Source organism: Rhamphochromis longiceps, linkage group LG22, assembly GCF_057381845.1.
Source record: "Rhamphochromis longiceps isolate RC_006_pf linkage group LG22, R_longiceps_female_GT1.1, whole genome shotgun sequence".
In the NCBI taxonomy this organism is placed as follows: Eukaryota; Metazoa; Chordata; class Actinopteri; order Cichliformes; family Cichlidae; genus Rhamphochromis; species Rhamphochromis longiceps.
The window spans coordinates 25,476,736-25,492,375 of record NC_140577.1 but is presented as its reverse complement, the minus strand read 5'-3'; the positions used below and the strand labels follow the sequence as shown (position 1 = coordinate 25,492,375).

The 15,640-nt window shown below is 41.4% G+C and overlaps 1 protein-coding gene across 1 annotated transcript; it reads right to left on the bottom strand.

Moving 5' to 3' along the window:
* Window positions 1-1,835: 1,835 nt before the first annotated feature.
* abhd5b (abhydrolase domain containing 5, lysophosphatidic acid acyltransferase b) lies at window positions 1,836-6,253 on the bottom strand. Its single transcript, XM_085396542.1, has 7 exons — window positions 6,157-6,253; window positions 5,247-5,329; window positions 4,725-5,136; window positions 4,351-4,502; window positions 3,319-3,430; window positions 3,043-3,223; window positions 1,836-2,852 (listed from the first exon to the last, which is right to left on the bottom strand). Exons 1-7 carry the CDS (start codon window positions 6,198-6,200, stop codon window positions 2,739-2,741), a joined length of 1,098 nt encoding a protein of 365 aa, XP_085252668.1. The 5' UTR covers window positions 6,201-6,253; the 3' UTR covers window positions 1,836-2,738.
* Window positions 6,254-15,640: the final 9,387 nt, after the last annotated feature.

The following is a 15,640-nucleotide window of genomic DNA, read 5'->3' as shown; positions in this document are numbered from 1 at the left end:
AACCCGAAAAGGCCCCACAAGCTCATCTTTAATGATACCAGCCCAAACCAGTACTCCACCTCCACCTTGCTGGCGTCTGAGTCAGACTGGAGCTCTCTGCCCTTTACCAATCCAGCCACGGGCCCATCCATCTGGCCCATCAAGACTCACTCTCATTTCATCAGTCCATAAAACCTTAGAAAAATCAGTCTTGAGATATTTCTTGGCCCAGTCTTGACGTTTCAGCTTGTGTGTCTTGTTCGGTGGTGGTCGTCTTTCAGCCTTTCTTACCTTGGCCATGTCTCTGAGTATTGCACACCTTTTGCTTTTGGGCACTCCAGTGATGTTGCAGCTCTGAAATATGGCCAAACTGGTGGCAAGTGGCATCTTGGCAGCTGCACGCTTGACTTTTCTCAGTTCATGGGCAGTTATTTTGCGCCTTGGTTTTTCCACACGCTTCTTGCGACCCTGTTGACTATTTTGAATGAAACGCTTGATTGTTCGATGATCACCCTGGACACAGTCTGTTTGACCTGCTCCCCTCAGGCAGGAGGCTCCGGTCCATTCGCACCAGAACCTCTCGCCATAAGAACAGTTTCTTCCCCTCTGCTGTTGGACACATGAACAATAACCATATGACTGTACCCGCCATTAACACATGACCCTACGCTGTGTCACTGCATCATTCTATGTTTGGCACTGATCACCACCTGCACTCATGTATATATCTTTCAACGTAGCACTCTTAATTCTTATTCTCATGTATATATCTCATGTATATCTCATGCACATATCTTTCCACGTAGCACTTTTAATTCTTATCCCTACTTTTATTTCTTTCCATGTCTATTTAAGTGCTATTTATGACAGCATGTTTGCACTGAAGCACCGTAGCAATTTCCTAATGTTGTAAACCTGCTCAACATTTGGCAATAAACCCCATTCTGATTCTGATTCTGATCACGCTTCAGAAGCTTTGCAATTTTGAGACTGCTGCATCCCTCTGCAAGATATCTCACTATTTTTGACTTTTCTGAGCCTGTCAAGTTCTTCTTTTGACCCATTTTGCCAAAGGAAAGGACGTTGCCTAATAATTATGCACACCTGATATAGGGTGTTGATGTCATTAGACCACACCCCTTCTCATTACAGAGATGCACATCACCTAATATGCTTAATTGGTAGTAGGCTTTCGAGCCTATACAGCTTGGAGTAAGACAACATGCATGAAGAGGATGATGTGGACAAAATACTCATTTGCCTAATAATTCTGCACTCCCTGTAGACTCAGGCTTCCTGGGGACTTCCCATGATGCACTAAGCACTTGAACTCCACTCTCGGTGCATTTATATGGTATCCCATCGTCTGCCTATCAAAATGATGACTTTTCTCTCTCATAATTTGTATTTTTTTCTGATCGCTGTGCTTTTTTTCTTCTCTTCTTTCACTCTCCCATCTTAAAATGGAAATCTTCTTCCCTTCCTTACACTGTAGGATCTGTATGTTTCAATATAAAGCAAGTTGATAAATAAAATCCCTCAATTTAGCTCAGTGCAATTTTATTTTACTTTGTGCTGTTTCTCAGTGCATTTCCTGAATACTTCTTAAGGTGCAGCAGGGTGTATTTTCCTGCTGGGGAGAATATCTCTTTGCCATAGCTGGGTCTGTAGCAGTGTTTTGGCAGGTTGTGCATGTAACATCCAAATATATGCCAGGACCTAAGGTTTCCAGGCAAACTGAAATAATCAGTGCTGTTCACTGCGCCTGTCAGTGGTTTTAATGTTGCGGCTGATGTGTGTGTTTTGAATTGTGTAGTGTGTATTTTGATGCAGAAAATTACAAAAGAAGATGAAGCTTGAATTTCTCCAATTTACTGAGTTATACAATAAACAGGGTTAAAAATGGATTTAAATGGAGTGTACAATACGACCGGAAAAAGAGCAAACAAAAGGACAGATAATAGTATTTTTGCACACTCACACATTCACAAATTTAATGTCTCACAGTAACATGTTTCCTTCATGCTGATGGGTCTTTGAACAGAAGTCCTATTTTTAGTCCAGCACTCATCTCTGACCCTATTCTGTCACTGCAGTTGTGACTTAGCAGCAAGCCGAGCGACGTACTGCTCTTAGAGCATCACTGTCCAGGTCTCCTGAGTAGGTCACTCAACTCAATATGCATGTGAGGTTACTTTGTGTGGGATTCGCTGGCACGAGTGTGCAAAACAGAGAGGCGCTGATGCACGCACGCTGTTACTGTGCTGCCACCTGCTGGTCACTTCCCACACAGTCACAGCAGCTCTTCTTAGAAGTGAAAAGGTTTCCTAAAAATCCCATCCAGCCCTTTGCCCCACTTACTTCTCCCTCATATCTCTCACAGAGCGGGTGAGGGGTCAGAAAAGGAACAGTCTGTTTACTTTGTCTAGATCCATACAGAAAACAACTAATTCCCTTGAGATGACATTTCTTCATTTTTTTGATAAGAGTTTCCCAACAAGTTCTAGGAAAAATGTTAGACCCAGCTCCTCTTCCCACAATCTCAAAAACATTTAGCAACAAATGCAACACTGGCTGCATTTCACAATTATTTACAAAATTGTTGTATGTGCTTGAGGCAGGATAAATAAACCTGTGGCACCGTCTGACTTCAGACGCCGGGCCTCATGGAGTATTAGACAGATAATGAGGAATCCTCAATCCAGCACTGATGAAGAGTCTTACAGTATAACACTTCTCTGGCTCTCCTGTGTGTTTTCTCACTGCTCTGTTCCTTCCCCTTTCTCCTCCGTCCTGGCGAGAATCTGAAGCACCGTCTGGTTGAAGTCCTCAGGCTGGTCTGCGAAAACATAATGGCCCGCTCCTCTGATCACCTGACAAGCGCACACACAGTGGATGCGAAATAGTTTTGAGATAAAGGTGCCACCGTTCCACAAGGCAAATAAAAGTAACTTGACATACATTCAGGCAGATTTAGGCACAAAAAAATGCTTAAAATCTTGCTTAAAATGTATTTTGAACCTTGTACTGTTAAAGGTGCAAAATGTAAAATAGAGAACCTACTCGGATTTCCACATCTGGCCTGGTTTTCTTGAATGCATATCCAGAGTGGCTGTCAATACTGGACCGGGATCCATAAATGAAAGAAATAGGAATTTCAACCTGGATCTGGCCGATCCTGTCTAGCATGGGCCTCTTAGCCCAGCCGTAGGGAACGGTCATGTTCTTAAAGGCTGTCTCGCCACTGAAATGAAAAAATAGAAAAGAAAAATGCACAAGCTCCTAAGATCTTCTGAGAATGGACATATTTGTGCACGGATGGTTTAAAATGTTCGTCACCTCGGAGTCTGGGCATTCAGATGATAGATGTAGTCACACACAGTGTAGTCACTGAACACAGAGGAGTATTTCTGCTTGAAGTCTGACCTGATGGTCTGGACGAGCATCGGGCCTAAGAGACGCACAAGAAAAGAAGGAGATTTAGTTACAGTTCAGACCTTTGAATAGAACAATGGCACCTCAAGCAGACGTTTGATGTTTGGTGCTCCCCCGACTCAGAAGAAGCTGGGGTGGGGGGGTGGGGGTGGGGGGGTGTTGCCATAGAATTAATTAAAGGCATTTAAGGTGGCGTTACTGCCAATTTTATCCTCATATTTTTTGCTCTTTGACTTTTCCAGAGTAATTACTGCATTATTCACAGTTCAAAGTAATCTATATTTATGTCATTTTGATCAGAGTTCATCCATCCTCTCTCTTTAGCCCAGCTATCTTCTGATTGGCTGCCCCACACAGACAGAATATTTACCAATATATAACAGCAGGTGGGTGGGGCTTCTTGTAAAAGAAGGTATATGTGTATTTAAATTACGATGCCTCCTGTGCAAATTCCTTTTTTTCGGGTCGTTCCCAGCCAGAAGACACTGGGATAGACCCAGAACTCGAAAGTTAAGACTATACATCTCATCTGGCCTGGAACCGTCTCAGAATTCCCTGCGAGAATTGGAAAACACTGCTAGCAAAATGAACATCTGGCAATACCTCCATAGCCTTCTACCAATAGACCTGAGCTTATGTAAGCATAAAGATGGAAGTGCATGGTGGATGGAAGTATTTAAAATACTTACTGTATTTTTTTAAAAGCGTATTGTTTTTATAGGAATTATTTTCTTTCCTGGGGGATTAATTTTGAAATGATGCAAGAACAGTGGTATGGCATGGTTTAGATAACTGGGACATTTTAAGCCAACCCCCATCGCTGCTGATAATAATTTGTCACTTAGAAGTTGAAAACATTCAAAATACACAGATGCGTAAGAGAAACAAATATGTGTTTGTTCAGTGTGTGTTCAATGTGTGTTTGTGTGTGCTAACCTAGAGGTCCAGCCAGTCTGAGACCGGCCAGAGGGTTGAAGGGGCTCATGACGGCGCCAATTGCTCTGATCCACATTGGGATGGAGTTGTGGTTGGGGTTCTCTGGGCGTGCTGGGAATCCCCACGGCTCCACCAGCAGCAGATGCTTTACCCTGCATACACACACATGCAGTTACCTGATCAAATGTACAAACTAAAATGTAGAAATTCAATTAAAACTCCACACATTTACTTCTTTTTTTATATATGGGCTTGTAGTTTATTTGGCAAGTGGTGCAAAAAAAAAAAAAAGAAAAAAAAAAAGAGATGGCTAAACTAGAAAACCACCTGGAACTGTGTCCTCTCACACACACTCTCACACAGACACAAAGCACCTGTGTGGGTATTTCAGCGTGTAGGCTGCAGACAGGTATCCTCCGAGGTTGTGTCCCAGCAGCACCATCTCCTGAAGCCCCACCTTCTCCCTCCACTCCTCCAGGGATGCCACAAACTGATCCTCGGCCTCCCTGGGGTCGGTGCTGAACTGGGGACGGCTGCTCCTGCCAAAGCCCAGCAGGTCTAGAGCGTAGACCGGTCCACTGCTGGAGAGAGAATCCAGGTTAAGAGCCCAGAGGGCGACACCACCTCCGAAGCCGTGCAGCAGAACCAAAGGAGTGGTGGGCGGGGTTGGGGGCTGTGGGACACACGGGGCTGCTGACTGCTGCTGCTGCGTGGAGAAAGCTAAGGTCCACAGGTAGTTGCCACTCGATATCCGAACATGCTGCCTGGAGAAAGGCCGCTTCACAGCTGCGGCAGACAGAAAAGATTATAGGGCAGGGATAGAGAAACTGTTTTAACTCTGACTTTATGAAACACATAAACTACAGATCGGAAACAGCTACATCAGACACACTCACTCTTGAGGATTTTTTCCTCGGCATCTTTTAGTTGAGAAGGAGAGGTGGGACACCAGGAGGGAAGCCAACTTGATATCCAGGAACTGTGACTCAGACAGAAAGGATACACAAAAACATGCATGAAAGACACATAAAGCACGTGCAAACCCAACAATAAACTGACCTTTGGCTATATGATATTTTTGTAATCAGTGCTGCTGGTATGCAGTACTTGACAACAACATGCAATCAATGTCCAGAAAGAAGCCCAAACATGTCTTTGTTCTGTGTATTTTGGGTCACTTATGGTCAAATGCACTGTAAATCAGCACGATTTTAACATTTGGAGGACAAAGGCAGACGCCGATAAGATAGGGTGACCATATTTTGATTTCAAAAACAGAGGACACTTGGCCGAGTCATGAAGAACTTTAATAATACTGTTTGCTTAAAGAAAACTTTGACATATTTAACGATGCCTTCTCTGTGCAGTTAATGAATGGTGAAATAAAAAAATAAAAAAATAAGTCATATAGGGTTTTACAACTCAACAAGTGCAAAACGTTTGGTCACCCTAAGATTTAAAGTATTTTTTCTACAATAAAGTTTTGTATAGGAAGTCACTCACACAGCAGCCAGAATTAACAGGAAGATTCGGGCTCGAAAACTTTTCACTTTGGACGTTTGCCAGCAAGCGGGTGGCCTGTATATTTACACGACACCGTTTTCCTATAGGTTTAGTGTGGGTGGATCTATTTTTTTTAATCTACCTGTGAATACACTAATGCGGGTTCACACGAAGAGAACAAAGTTGTGTTTGTTGTCACACAAATGAACAGCATTCACGCTGAGAAGAAACAAAACGACAAAAACAACTAGCATGTCCAACGTGAAGAAGAAAGGAAGAAAGAAAGAAACGAAAACAACTCACCTCTGCTCCTTGGCAGGTTGTAGCTCCTCCGCCATCCTTCGCATTGTGTAGCCTGCAGTGAGGGTCTCCTCCCGAGCTTACGAACCTGTTGAAAAACTACGGTCTGTGGTGCTGCGTTCAAGTACATTCGGACGGAAAATAAAAATAGCTGCCTAACATAATAACGACATGCTGCTTAATTAGAATGCTGTACATTTCATAATAAGTTAGAGTTCAGCTATCCCTCCGCTCATTTAATTCTTGGGGTTATTTAATTCTTTGGAGTTGGCATTTTCAGCGCTTCGTATTTGTTTTTTCCAACTGTATTGAAGGTAACATCATGATTTTAACCTCTGTACTCAGGTTGGCTACGTCACCTTCTTGGCTTTGTGTAATAGTGATGGGTCGTTCGCGAACGAAATGGCTCTTAGAGCCGGTTCTTTGACGTGAACGACGCGAGCCGGCTCCTTATCGCGAGCCGTCACGTGTTTTGTTTTTTGTTTTTTTTCTTTCTCTCAGCCTCTCTCTCGCACTTTTTTTCCGCTGCACTCTGCAAGCGAGCCTTGTGCTTTACGCTGGGCAGAGGGGGGGAGGGGCGGTAGTTACACTCAGTAACACAGGAACAGAGCCAGAGAGAGAGAAAGAGAGGCAGGGACAACAACATTAGAAAGGTATAGTAATCATCCACAACTATTTTCGGTTGCAGATGATAAAGGATTCAGAAAGTTTATTCATGCAGGCCCATATGACAGAGAATATGCATGTTCTTTTTGTTTTCATATTATAATTTATATTTAATTGTGTTGTGGTTTGCAGTGTTTTGTGTTGTTTTCACTTTAAATTTGTAAAAGAAAAAAGCTGAAAATTTAAATAGTTAAAACTTGAAATGTGAATAGTTGATTTTTGTATTATGTGATTTATTTATTACATTTTATGTGGAGTGAATAAATAAAAGTATATTTACGGTGGCCCCTAGAGACAAAGCACATACAAACTTCAAATCACGTACGAACTCTGAAGCATGTACAAACTCCAAAACACGTAAAAACTCCAAAACACGTAAAAACTCCAAAACACGTAAAAACACGTACAAACTCCGAAGCACGTAAAAACTCAGAAGCATATAAAAACTCAGAAGCACATAAAAACTCAAAACACGTACAAAAGACAACAGAAGTGCTCCAGGATGCTGGGCGCAGTGTTGAGCCTTTGTTATCTTGTGGCTACACAAGCCAGCAAGTACCAACGACCAGATTTGGTGTGTGGTAATAACAGGTAAATGAACTTTTTTTTAAATTATTTGAATATATATGAGTGCCTGTGTATAAATACACAAACAATACACACATTCTTTCAATTGTGTAATTTAAGTGATCTAGTAGCTCTGCTTTGGAAGTTCAGTTCATGCTAGAAATGTGTTTTGGAGTTTGTACGTGTTTTGTCTCTAGGGGCCACCGCATATATTTATATATAAACATATATAAATAAAACCACTTTTTTTACGTTAGTAATTCCTTTTGTGCATAATTTTATATTATTGTTAATAATAAATTAATTAAAGCAACAAAACAACCTGAAGAGCCGGTTCGGAGCCGAAAGAGCCGGCTCTTTTTAGTGAGCCGAACCGAAAGAGCCGGATCTGTAAAAAGAGCCGGAAGTCCCATCACTATTGTGTAACTTATATTGTTAATGTGCTTCTTTCGCACAGCATCTCATATAGTTTAATACAACCGAACTAATGAAGGCTATAAAACGCTTAATCCAAGGAAGAAACGTTTTTAAAGAATTGCCAGCGACACTCGGATTTTGTTAGAGCTAGCTTTGGCATGCTAATTAGCATGCTAATTAGCATAAGTTGCAAATAATGAGATGCCTGCACGAGAGTGTTTGAACTGTTTACCTTAATTACATACATTTCCAAAAATATGTATTGTTCCCTTAAAAGTTTATACTAATGCCACTTGCATAATATTATAATATTATATAATATTATATTAGGTTGTAAAAAAATTCTAGAAACAACTGTTTAAAGCCTGTTTTAAATATTAAACTATTATCTGCATTATCGCTACTATGACAAAAGTAATCCTGTAAAAAGTAGTTTATTTAAATTACATCAAACAGCAGGCCCCCTTTTAGCCAGAGGCCTTTTTTTGTCTGTATATAAAATTTAAATACATCTGTTTTTTAGGTATTGTAGTGACAAACCCAAGGATATTCTTTCCCCTTTCAAGCTTACATGCAGGCTAAAATGGACAGAGAAAATCAGTCACGTTGGATCCCTATCGAACTTTTTTCTAATCCTTTTTTCTTAGTATAATTTAAGATAAGGCAGATTACATGAAAAGTTCATTATCTTCAAGGATGTGACTGTAAAGTATGATTATGTTTTTGCAGGAATAGTCCCTTCACTATCTTTTCTACTCTTACTGTGATTCTCATTAATTCTTAAAGGGAGGGCGTTATAGATTTATAGGCGTGCTAGCCTTGAAAAGCTCATGAGTGTCCTTCAAGAAATTATCCCGCAGTTAGTGTGTTCTAGCTGCACATTTAAAGGTTATTTGTGTGTTTTGCAAAGCCTCATCGAGTAACAGTCTGCTAATGAATTCAGCAAAATGTTATCCGATGTTGAGTAAAATGTAAGTAAAAAGTTCTAAAGGGACAACAAAAAGACTGAAATATATGTGTGATACCATCTCAACTAATTAGCTTGATTAGAAGCAAGTCAGTAACATAATTGGTTTTAAAAAGAGTGTCCTAGGCAGGCTGACTCTTTCACGTGTAAAGATAACTGAGGGACAACACTCTGTGAAAGCATGTGTGGGCATGTATTTAAAGTGCAAAGTTTCTGGATGTAAAATGACAAAGGATTTAATTATTTACAGTACATTATATCATTCAAGGATTCAGGAGTGGTCCATGCAAGCAAAAGATAAGCCATAAAATGCATACTGAATGACCGTTATCTTCAGCCCCTCAGGTAGCACCATTATTCTACATGTGAAATCACTGCAAAGGCTCAGGAACACCTCTAAAGCACAATTTGTGAATACAGTCATAAATGAAGGTTAAGACTAGAATACCTTAAAAAAAAGAGATTAAAAAAATGATCAAACAGATATCAACATGATGGTTTGGAAGCAGCATTGGTGCACATGGCATGGGTAACTTGCACATGTGCGAGGGCACCATTAATACTGAATGATACAAAACCAGTTTTTAAAAATGAAAATAGTTCAGGTATCTCAGTTTTCACGCAGAATGTCATGTCGACGTAGCTCAAGAGTTATCCACTATATCAGACGTTACATAGCCACTGGTCACTAGAGAAAAACTGTAGATTCCCTAAAACATTGGTGAATGGTTCCTGGAGGTAGGTGGGTGTCACTGTGTGAAATCACTTGCAAAAAGGGTGCTGCACCTAAAACCTCCTTGTAAATGCTTTGGTCACTGTAAGGTTACCACAGTTACCTGTAGTTTACATGGAAGACGCCAACTTCTCTGCAAAAACTTGCAAACTACTTTCCGAGCTTTAGTCAAGCTGTGAAAAGTGCAAACGAGACTGAAAAGGTTTACCTTTCAAGTAAAAGTTGTGCCTCAGCTCAGCACCCAACACTTTTCAAAAGGCACAACTTTTACTTTGAAAGCAAACGATCTCTGTTTCCCGTTTTCATAGTTTCACTACAGCTCCAAGAGTAGTTTGTGAGTGTTCACATACAAACATGCAACCTACAGGTAACTCCATCAATCTGCTAGTGACCAAAGCAATTCCAAAAGGTTTTTTTGGTGCAACACCTTCTTTGTGTCTGATTTCATCTACCGACAATGGCTGCCAGGAGGGTCACTGACTGGTCTCTAGGCCTGTGAGTGCAGTTTTAACAACAGCCAGCAACCTCCAGGAACCAGTCACCAACCAGTTGAAAAATGGAGATTTTTCCCTCACAGGCAGCAGTTGCCACACGGTCATGGAGTGGTCTCTATGCCTGTGTGACTGGCCTTTCGTACACACAGTCAAGCACAATGAAAAGGGCTAAATGCTATTTTAACATGTCAAATCTTTATTTACTGTAGCGCCATTTGTCCACGCATACCACTTCAACATTTAACATACATCTTAAAATGCAACAGTGCAACATGCCATCACCAGTAAAATGAATAAATAAGTTGGTCGTTACAGTATTTTCCTACGTGTCAGAGTAAGAAAACAGTTTGGTTTGCTGGTCGACTGCTGTCCTCTGCTCTGGATTGTTTTCATTTCTTTTCTCTCATGGATCGAAGTGTATTTGGTCCCCAGACAGTATTGTCTTTATTTTCGGTGCAAGCTGAATTCTTATTTTAGCCTTGTTTGCAGTATAGCATTGCAGTGCTAAAGTAATTTTAGTTTAGGTTTAGCTGTTGTTTAAGCAGCCTGAGGCAAAGATATGTAGACCAAAGAATGGAAACCCACCCCTGATCCCCCACCAGCAAATTGCCCATGTTAAATACAGTACATTATATAAGGAAGAACCAACATTTGACTACCTGTGCTTTGATTTTCTCTCTCACAGATGGACAATAGCAGGAGGTTCCTGTCAATCCTGGTCCACAAGGTGGCGTACTTCCTTTACACACACATACGTCCGAGCACACACACATGCACAGTTAGACACACACTCTCTGGCAACTTTGTCCTTCATTCCTCAAACACAATTTTCCTCTCATACCACCCACTTGTGATTGCTCTCAGACTATGGGTTGACTGAGTGGTTCCTGAGTGCTTCATTTCCTTTGCTCCCATAGATGCGCACACTCATTCTCCCTGTGTGTTACTGTCCGTTCACTCTGCTGAGTACTCAGAATTTCATAAGCCAGTAGACAATGAGGCAGTAGCCAAGCCCAAAGAGAAGAGGTAAGCCCGTAACTGTCTGGAGACCAGTAACTGGGTGAAGCTTTTAGTGAGGAGACTGCATAAAGCTGCAGCAGAGAGCCGGCCTGCTCGTCGAGCATCACAGCCAAGTGCTAGTCATGCTAGCTCGAGCCTTTTGTTTTATCTGAGGATCAAAATCAGTAACCCGTGGTCTGGCACCAGACTGACTTAAACAAAGAGTCTGTTCAGTATCACCAGTCCTGGGACAATCAAGAGGAAATTTCAGAAAATATGGCAAAACCTTTACAATTCAGTGTAAAATCGCTGCAGGTGTGCGGCTTTATTGTGACATCAGAGTGGATGCATCAGATTTAGACAGTTTCCCAGAGATCTTTACACTGATATTTAGATGCGTCTTTAAGTCAAGTTTTATTCTGTATGTTAAGGTTTAGCAAAAAAATTCCTCCAGTTTCCACCCATTATTTAAATTACCTGACAAAAATACTGCTAAAAAATCCCAAAACACTGCATTTAGATGTCAAGTAACCACAGGAGTCAGGTAAGCTGAAGCTGAGTCCCCAATCAATACGACATTGTAATGCTAAGCAGGTTTTGAGTATGTTATGTGTTTATACTGGAAAGGGCATACAATTAAGTGTACTTCCCCAAAACAGAGTACTTAAAGCATAAAGAAGCCTGTGCTGTAGAGGTGCGCTATTGTCCCAAAATAGAATGTACAAAAACAGGAGAAACACCAAAGCGTTGCTAACTACTGTAAAATATTTAGTGCTGAGACACGTGTGAAAAAATCTTTAAAAGCAACATAAAAGGAACAATTCTGATTATTATTTTTGTTCAGTTGCAGTTGACTTAATGACGTGTCAGGTTAAAGTCCATCTTTACATGTGTGGCATCGTTTCCTGTTAGAAAGGCTATTGAATTTTCACACAAAAGAGCACAAAGGCTAAATTATGTCCCAGTAAGATACACTACCAGGTTACATACAAAAGGAGCACTATTCTGCTCTTTTACAGCTTTTTTTTATTGCAGGATAATTTAAATGTTGATTTATTAATTACAGACCTTTGCAAAACTCTCAAGCCACCCACCATTTCTTTATATAGTGCTTAGAAATTTCAGTAGTTCATATAAATATATGTAAACATACATGGAAATACAACATCTAAGGCACAATTCTGATGAGCTTGAAGTATTTGTTATGGATCGCCTTTATTCTTTAACACAGCCTGAACTCTTTTAAGCAAGCTTACTCGTATTTCTTTAAGTCGTCTTCAGGAATAGTTCTCCAGGCTTCTTGAAGGACATTCAAAGCTCTTGTCTGGATGTTGGGTGCGTTTTGCTCCGTTCTATGTCAGGATGATCCCACACCGCTTCAAAAATGTTGAGGTATGAGCTCTGGGGAAAAAATCCATGACTGTTGTGTGTTTTTCCAGGTATGCTTTTACTGCAGTGGCTTTGTGTTTGAGGTTATTGTTATGCAGAAACACGAAGCTGTTGCTGATCAGATGCGACCACATTGCATTGCATGGTGGATCAGTGATCTGATTGTACTTTCCTGTGTTCATAATTCCATAAATTTTGATTTTCACCACTGGTTCAAATGTAGCCCCCAAAACCACGACAGAGCCTCCTCCATGTTTTACAGACGGCAGAGTTAGCAACATTGTATTTATATAAATGTAGCCAAAGAGTTGACGTTCAGCATAGCTATTGTCCACACAGGCTTGTGTGTGACATTGTATGCTTTTCTTAATGTAATTTGTTACGAGTCATTTCTCATCTATTTCTTAAACCTGTCCATAGTTTTGTGCTCTTTTGTGGATTATATTGCAAATCAATGAATGAATAAAACCATACAGCATACAGTGATTGAAGGTACCGTAATATTTTCAGTCACATGTTGTGTGTACGTTAGAGTGAGAGAGCACTGTGTGCAGCTTTGCTCAGTACAAGCCCTCCTTACATCAGTCTGCAAACTGTAAGCACAAACCAAACTCTGCCATGAGTTTATGGGCCATAGCCCAGTGCAGTATGGGTAATAACAGTGACCAGGCTGTTAGCAGAAGAAAGAGATGGGGATGGAGGAGAGGCGGAGGGTCTGTCTGGTTGCTAGGATACGTGGCCGGCGCCAACAGCGGATATGATTTATAATGGCCAGTCTGACTGTCTCGCTTTCTGCACTTGTTTCCTTCTTCCTCTCCTCTCGCTCACTTTTCCACTGACACTCTCCGTCTTCCATCCTCATTTCTATCCTCAGACTATCAAAAAACTCTGTGTCAGCCACCACAGGGGTTACTATGGATGTTCCTGATATTAACACCTGTGTCCATCATGAGATAATGTAAAGAAACTTTAATTTGTCTGGGGATAATGACAATAATCATGTAGAGACTTTTCTAATTATATATACAGTGGGGCAAAAAAGTATTTAGTCAGCCACCGATTGTGCAAGTTCCCCCACTTAAAATGATGACAGAGGTCAGTAGTTTGCACCAGAGGTACACTTCAACTGTGAGAGACAGAATGTGAAAAAAAAATCCATGAATTCACATGGTAGGATTTGTAAAGAATTTATTCGTAAATTAGGGTGGAAAATAAGTATTTGGTCACCTCAAACAAGGAAAATCTCTGGCTCTCACAGACCTGTAACATCTTCTGTAAGAAGCTTTTCTGTCCCCCACTCGTTACCTGTATGAATGGCACCTGTTTGAACTCATCATCTGTATAAAAGACACCTGTCCACAGCCTCAAACAGTCAGACTCCAAACTCCGCCATGGCCAAGACCAAAGAGCTTTCGAAGGACACCAGGAAAAGTATTGTAGACCTGCACCAGACTGGGAAGAGTGAATCTACAATAGGCAAGCAGCTTGGTGTGAAAAAATCAACTGTGGGAGCAATCATCAGAAAATGGAAGACATACAAGACCACTGATAATCTCCCTCGATCTGGGGCTCCACGCAAGATCTCATCCCGTGGGGTCAAAATGATCATGAGAACGGTGAGCAAAGATCCCAGAACCACACGGGGGGACCTGGTGAATGACCTGCAGAGAGCTGGGACCAAAGTAACAAAGGTCACCATCAGTAACACACTACAACGGCAGGGAATCAAATCCCGCAGTGCCAGACGTGTTCCGCTGCTGAAGCCAGTGCATGTCCAGGCCCGTCTGAAGTTTGCCAGAGAGCACATGGATGATACAGCAGAGGATTGGGAGAATGTCATGTGGTCAGATGAAACCAAAGTAGAACTTTTTGGTATAAACTCAACTCGTCGTGTTTGGAGGAAGAAGAATACTGAGTTGCATCCCAAGAACACCATACCTACTGTGAAGCATGGGGGTGGAAACATCATGCTATGGGGCTGTTTTTCTGCCAAGGGGACAGGACGACTGATCCGTGTTAAGGACAGAATGAATGGGGCCATGTATCGTGAGATTTTGAGCCAAAACCTCCTTCCATCAGTGAGAACTTTGAAGATGAAACGAGGCTGGGTCTTCCAACATGACAATGATCCAAAACACACCGCCCGGGCAACAAAGGAGTGGCTCCGTAAGAAGCATTTGAAAGTCCTGGAGTGGCCTAGCCAGTCTCCAGACCTCAACCCCATAGAAAATCTGTGGCGGGAGTTGAAAGTCCGTGTTGCTCGGCGACAGCCCCAAAACATCACTGCTCTCGAGAAGATCTGCATGGAGGAATGGGCCAAAATACCAGCTACTGTGTGTGCAAACCTGGTAAAGACCTATAGTAAACATTTGACCTCTGTTATTGCCAACAAAGGTTATGTTACAAAGTATTGGGTTGTATTTTTGTTATTGACCGAATACTTATTTTCCACCCTGATTTACGAATGAATTCTTTACAAATCCTACCATGTGGATTCATGGATTTTTTTTTTCACATTCTGTCTCTCACAGTTGAAGTGTACCTCTGGTGCAAATTACTGACCTCTGTCATCATTTTAAGTGGGGGAACTTGCACAATCGGTAGCTGACTAAATACTTTTTTGCCCCACTGTATATGAAGGTGAAGCAACGCCAGTGTCTGTGCATGTTCAAGTGGTCATGCAAAAGCTGCATGCATGGATACTATTGATTTTACTGAGACTTGATCCAGCTCAGGATGGTAGAACCCTCAGGGACAAATACAGAGAGGAAGAGGGTGTACAAGGACACTTGATGGAGGGTCACAAGGGGAAATGGAGGTCTGCATGTAAGATGAAAGCACATAAGGATGGATCTTGAGTGTTCGATTGTGACGTTGAGTCTAATTAGCGCTCTTGAAAGATATTTTTGTTGTTAAAAAATCGTATTTCTCAGGAAAAAAAGGCATTTGGTTTGGGATTTGCCTCAGAGCAGCATTCAGCCATATCACCAGGCTCTGCAAGTTTCCACTAAAACACAGACTAACATGATTACTCTTTGCTTAGTGACTCCTCCAAGTGGAGTGACACAGGTTTTTACAGACAGACTTTGATGTTTATTTTTAAATCAGGGGCAGATGACACTGATTTCTGTTTGATTTTCATGCACGTCTCATCTGCTGAAGTTTTCAGATTTCTCACAGCACCTCAATCAAATTACAAAAACTTCACAGCGAAAAGAAAAAAATTAAAAAAGTCAACAACAGTGTGGTTCTCCA

Excerpts from the sequence above, each read along its gene's own strand:
- abhd5b (XM_085396542.1), bottom strand. The coding sequence starts at position 6,200 with ATGCGAAGGATGGCGGAGGAGCTACAACCTGCCAAGGAGCAGAG. Across the intron at positions 5,137-5,246 it reads CGAGGAAAAAATCCTCAAGA|CTGTGAAGCGGCCTTTCTCC; the intron begins GTGAGTGTGTCT and ends TGTCTGCCGCAG. Across the intron at positions 3,431-4,350 it reads CAGACTGGCTGGACCTCTAG|GCCCGATGCTCGTCCAGACC; the intron begins GTTAGCACACAC and ends TGCGTCTCTTAG.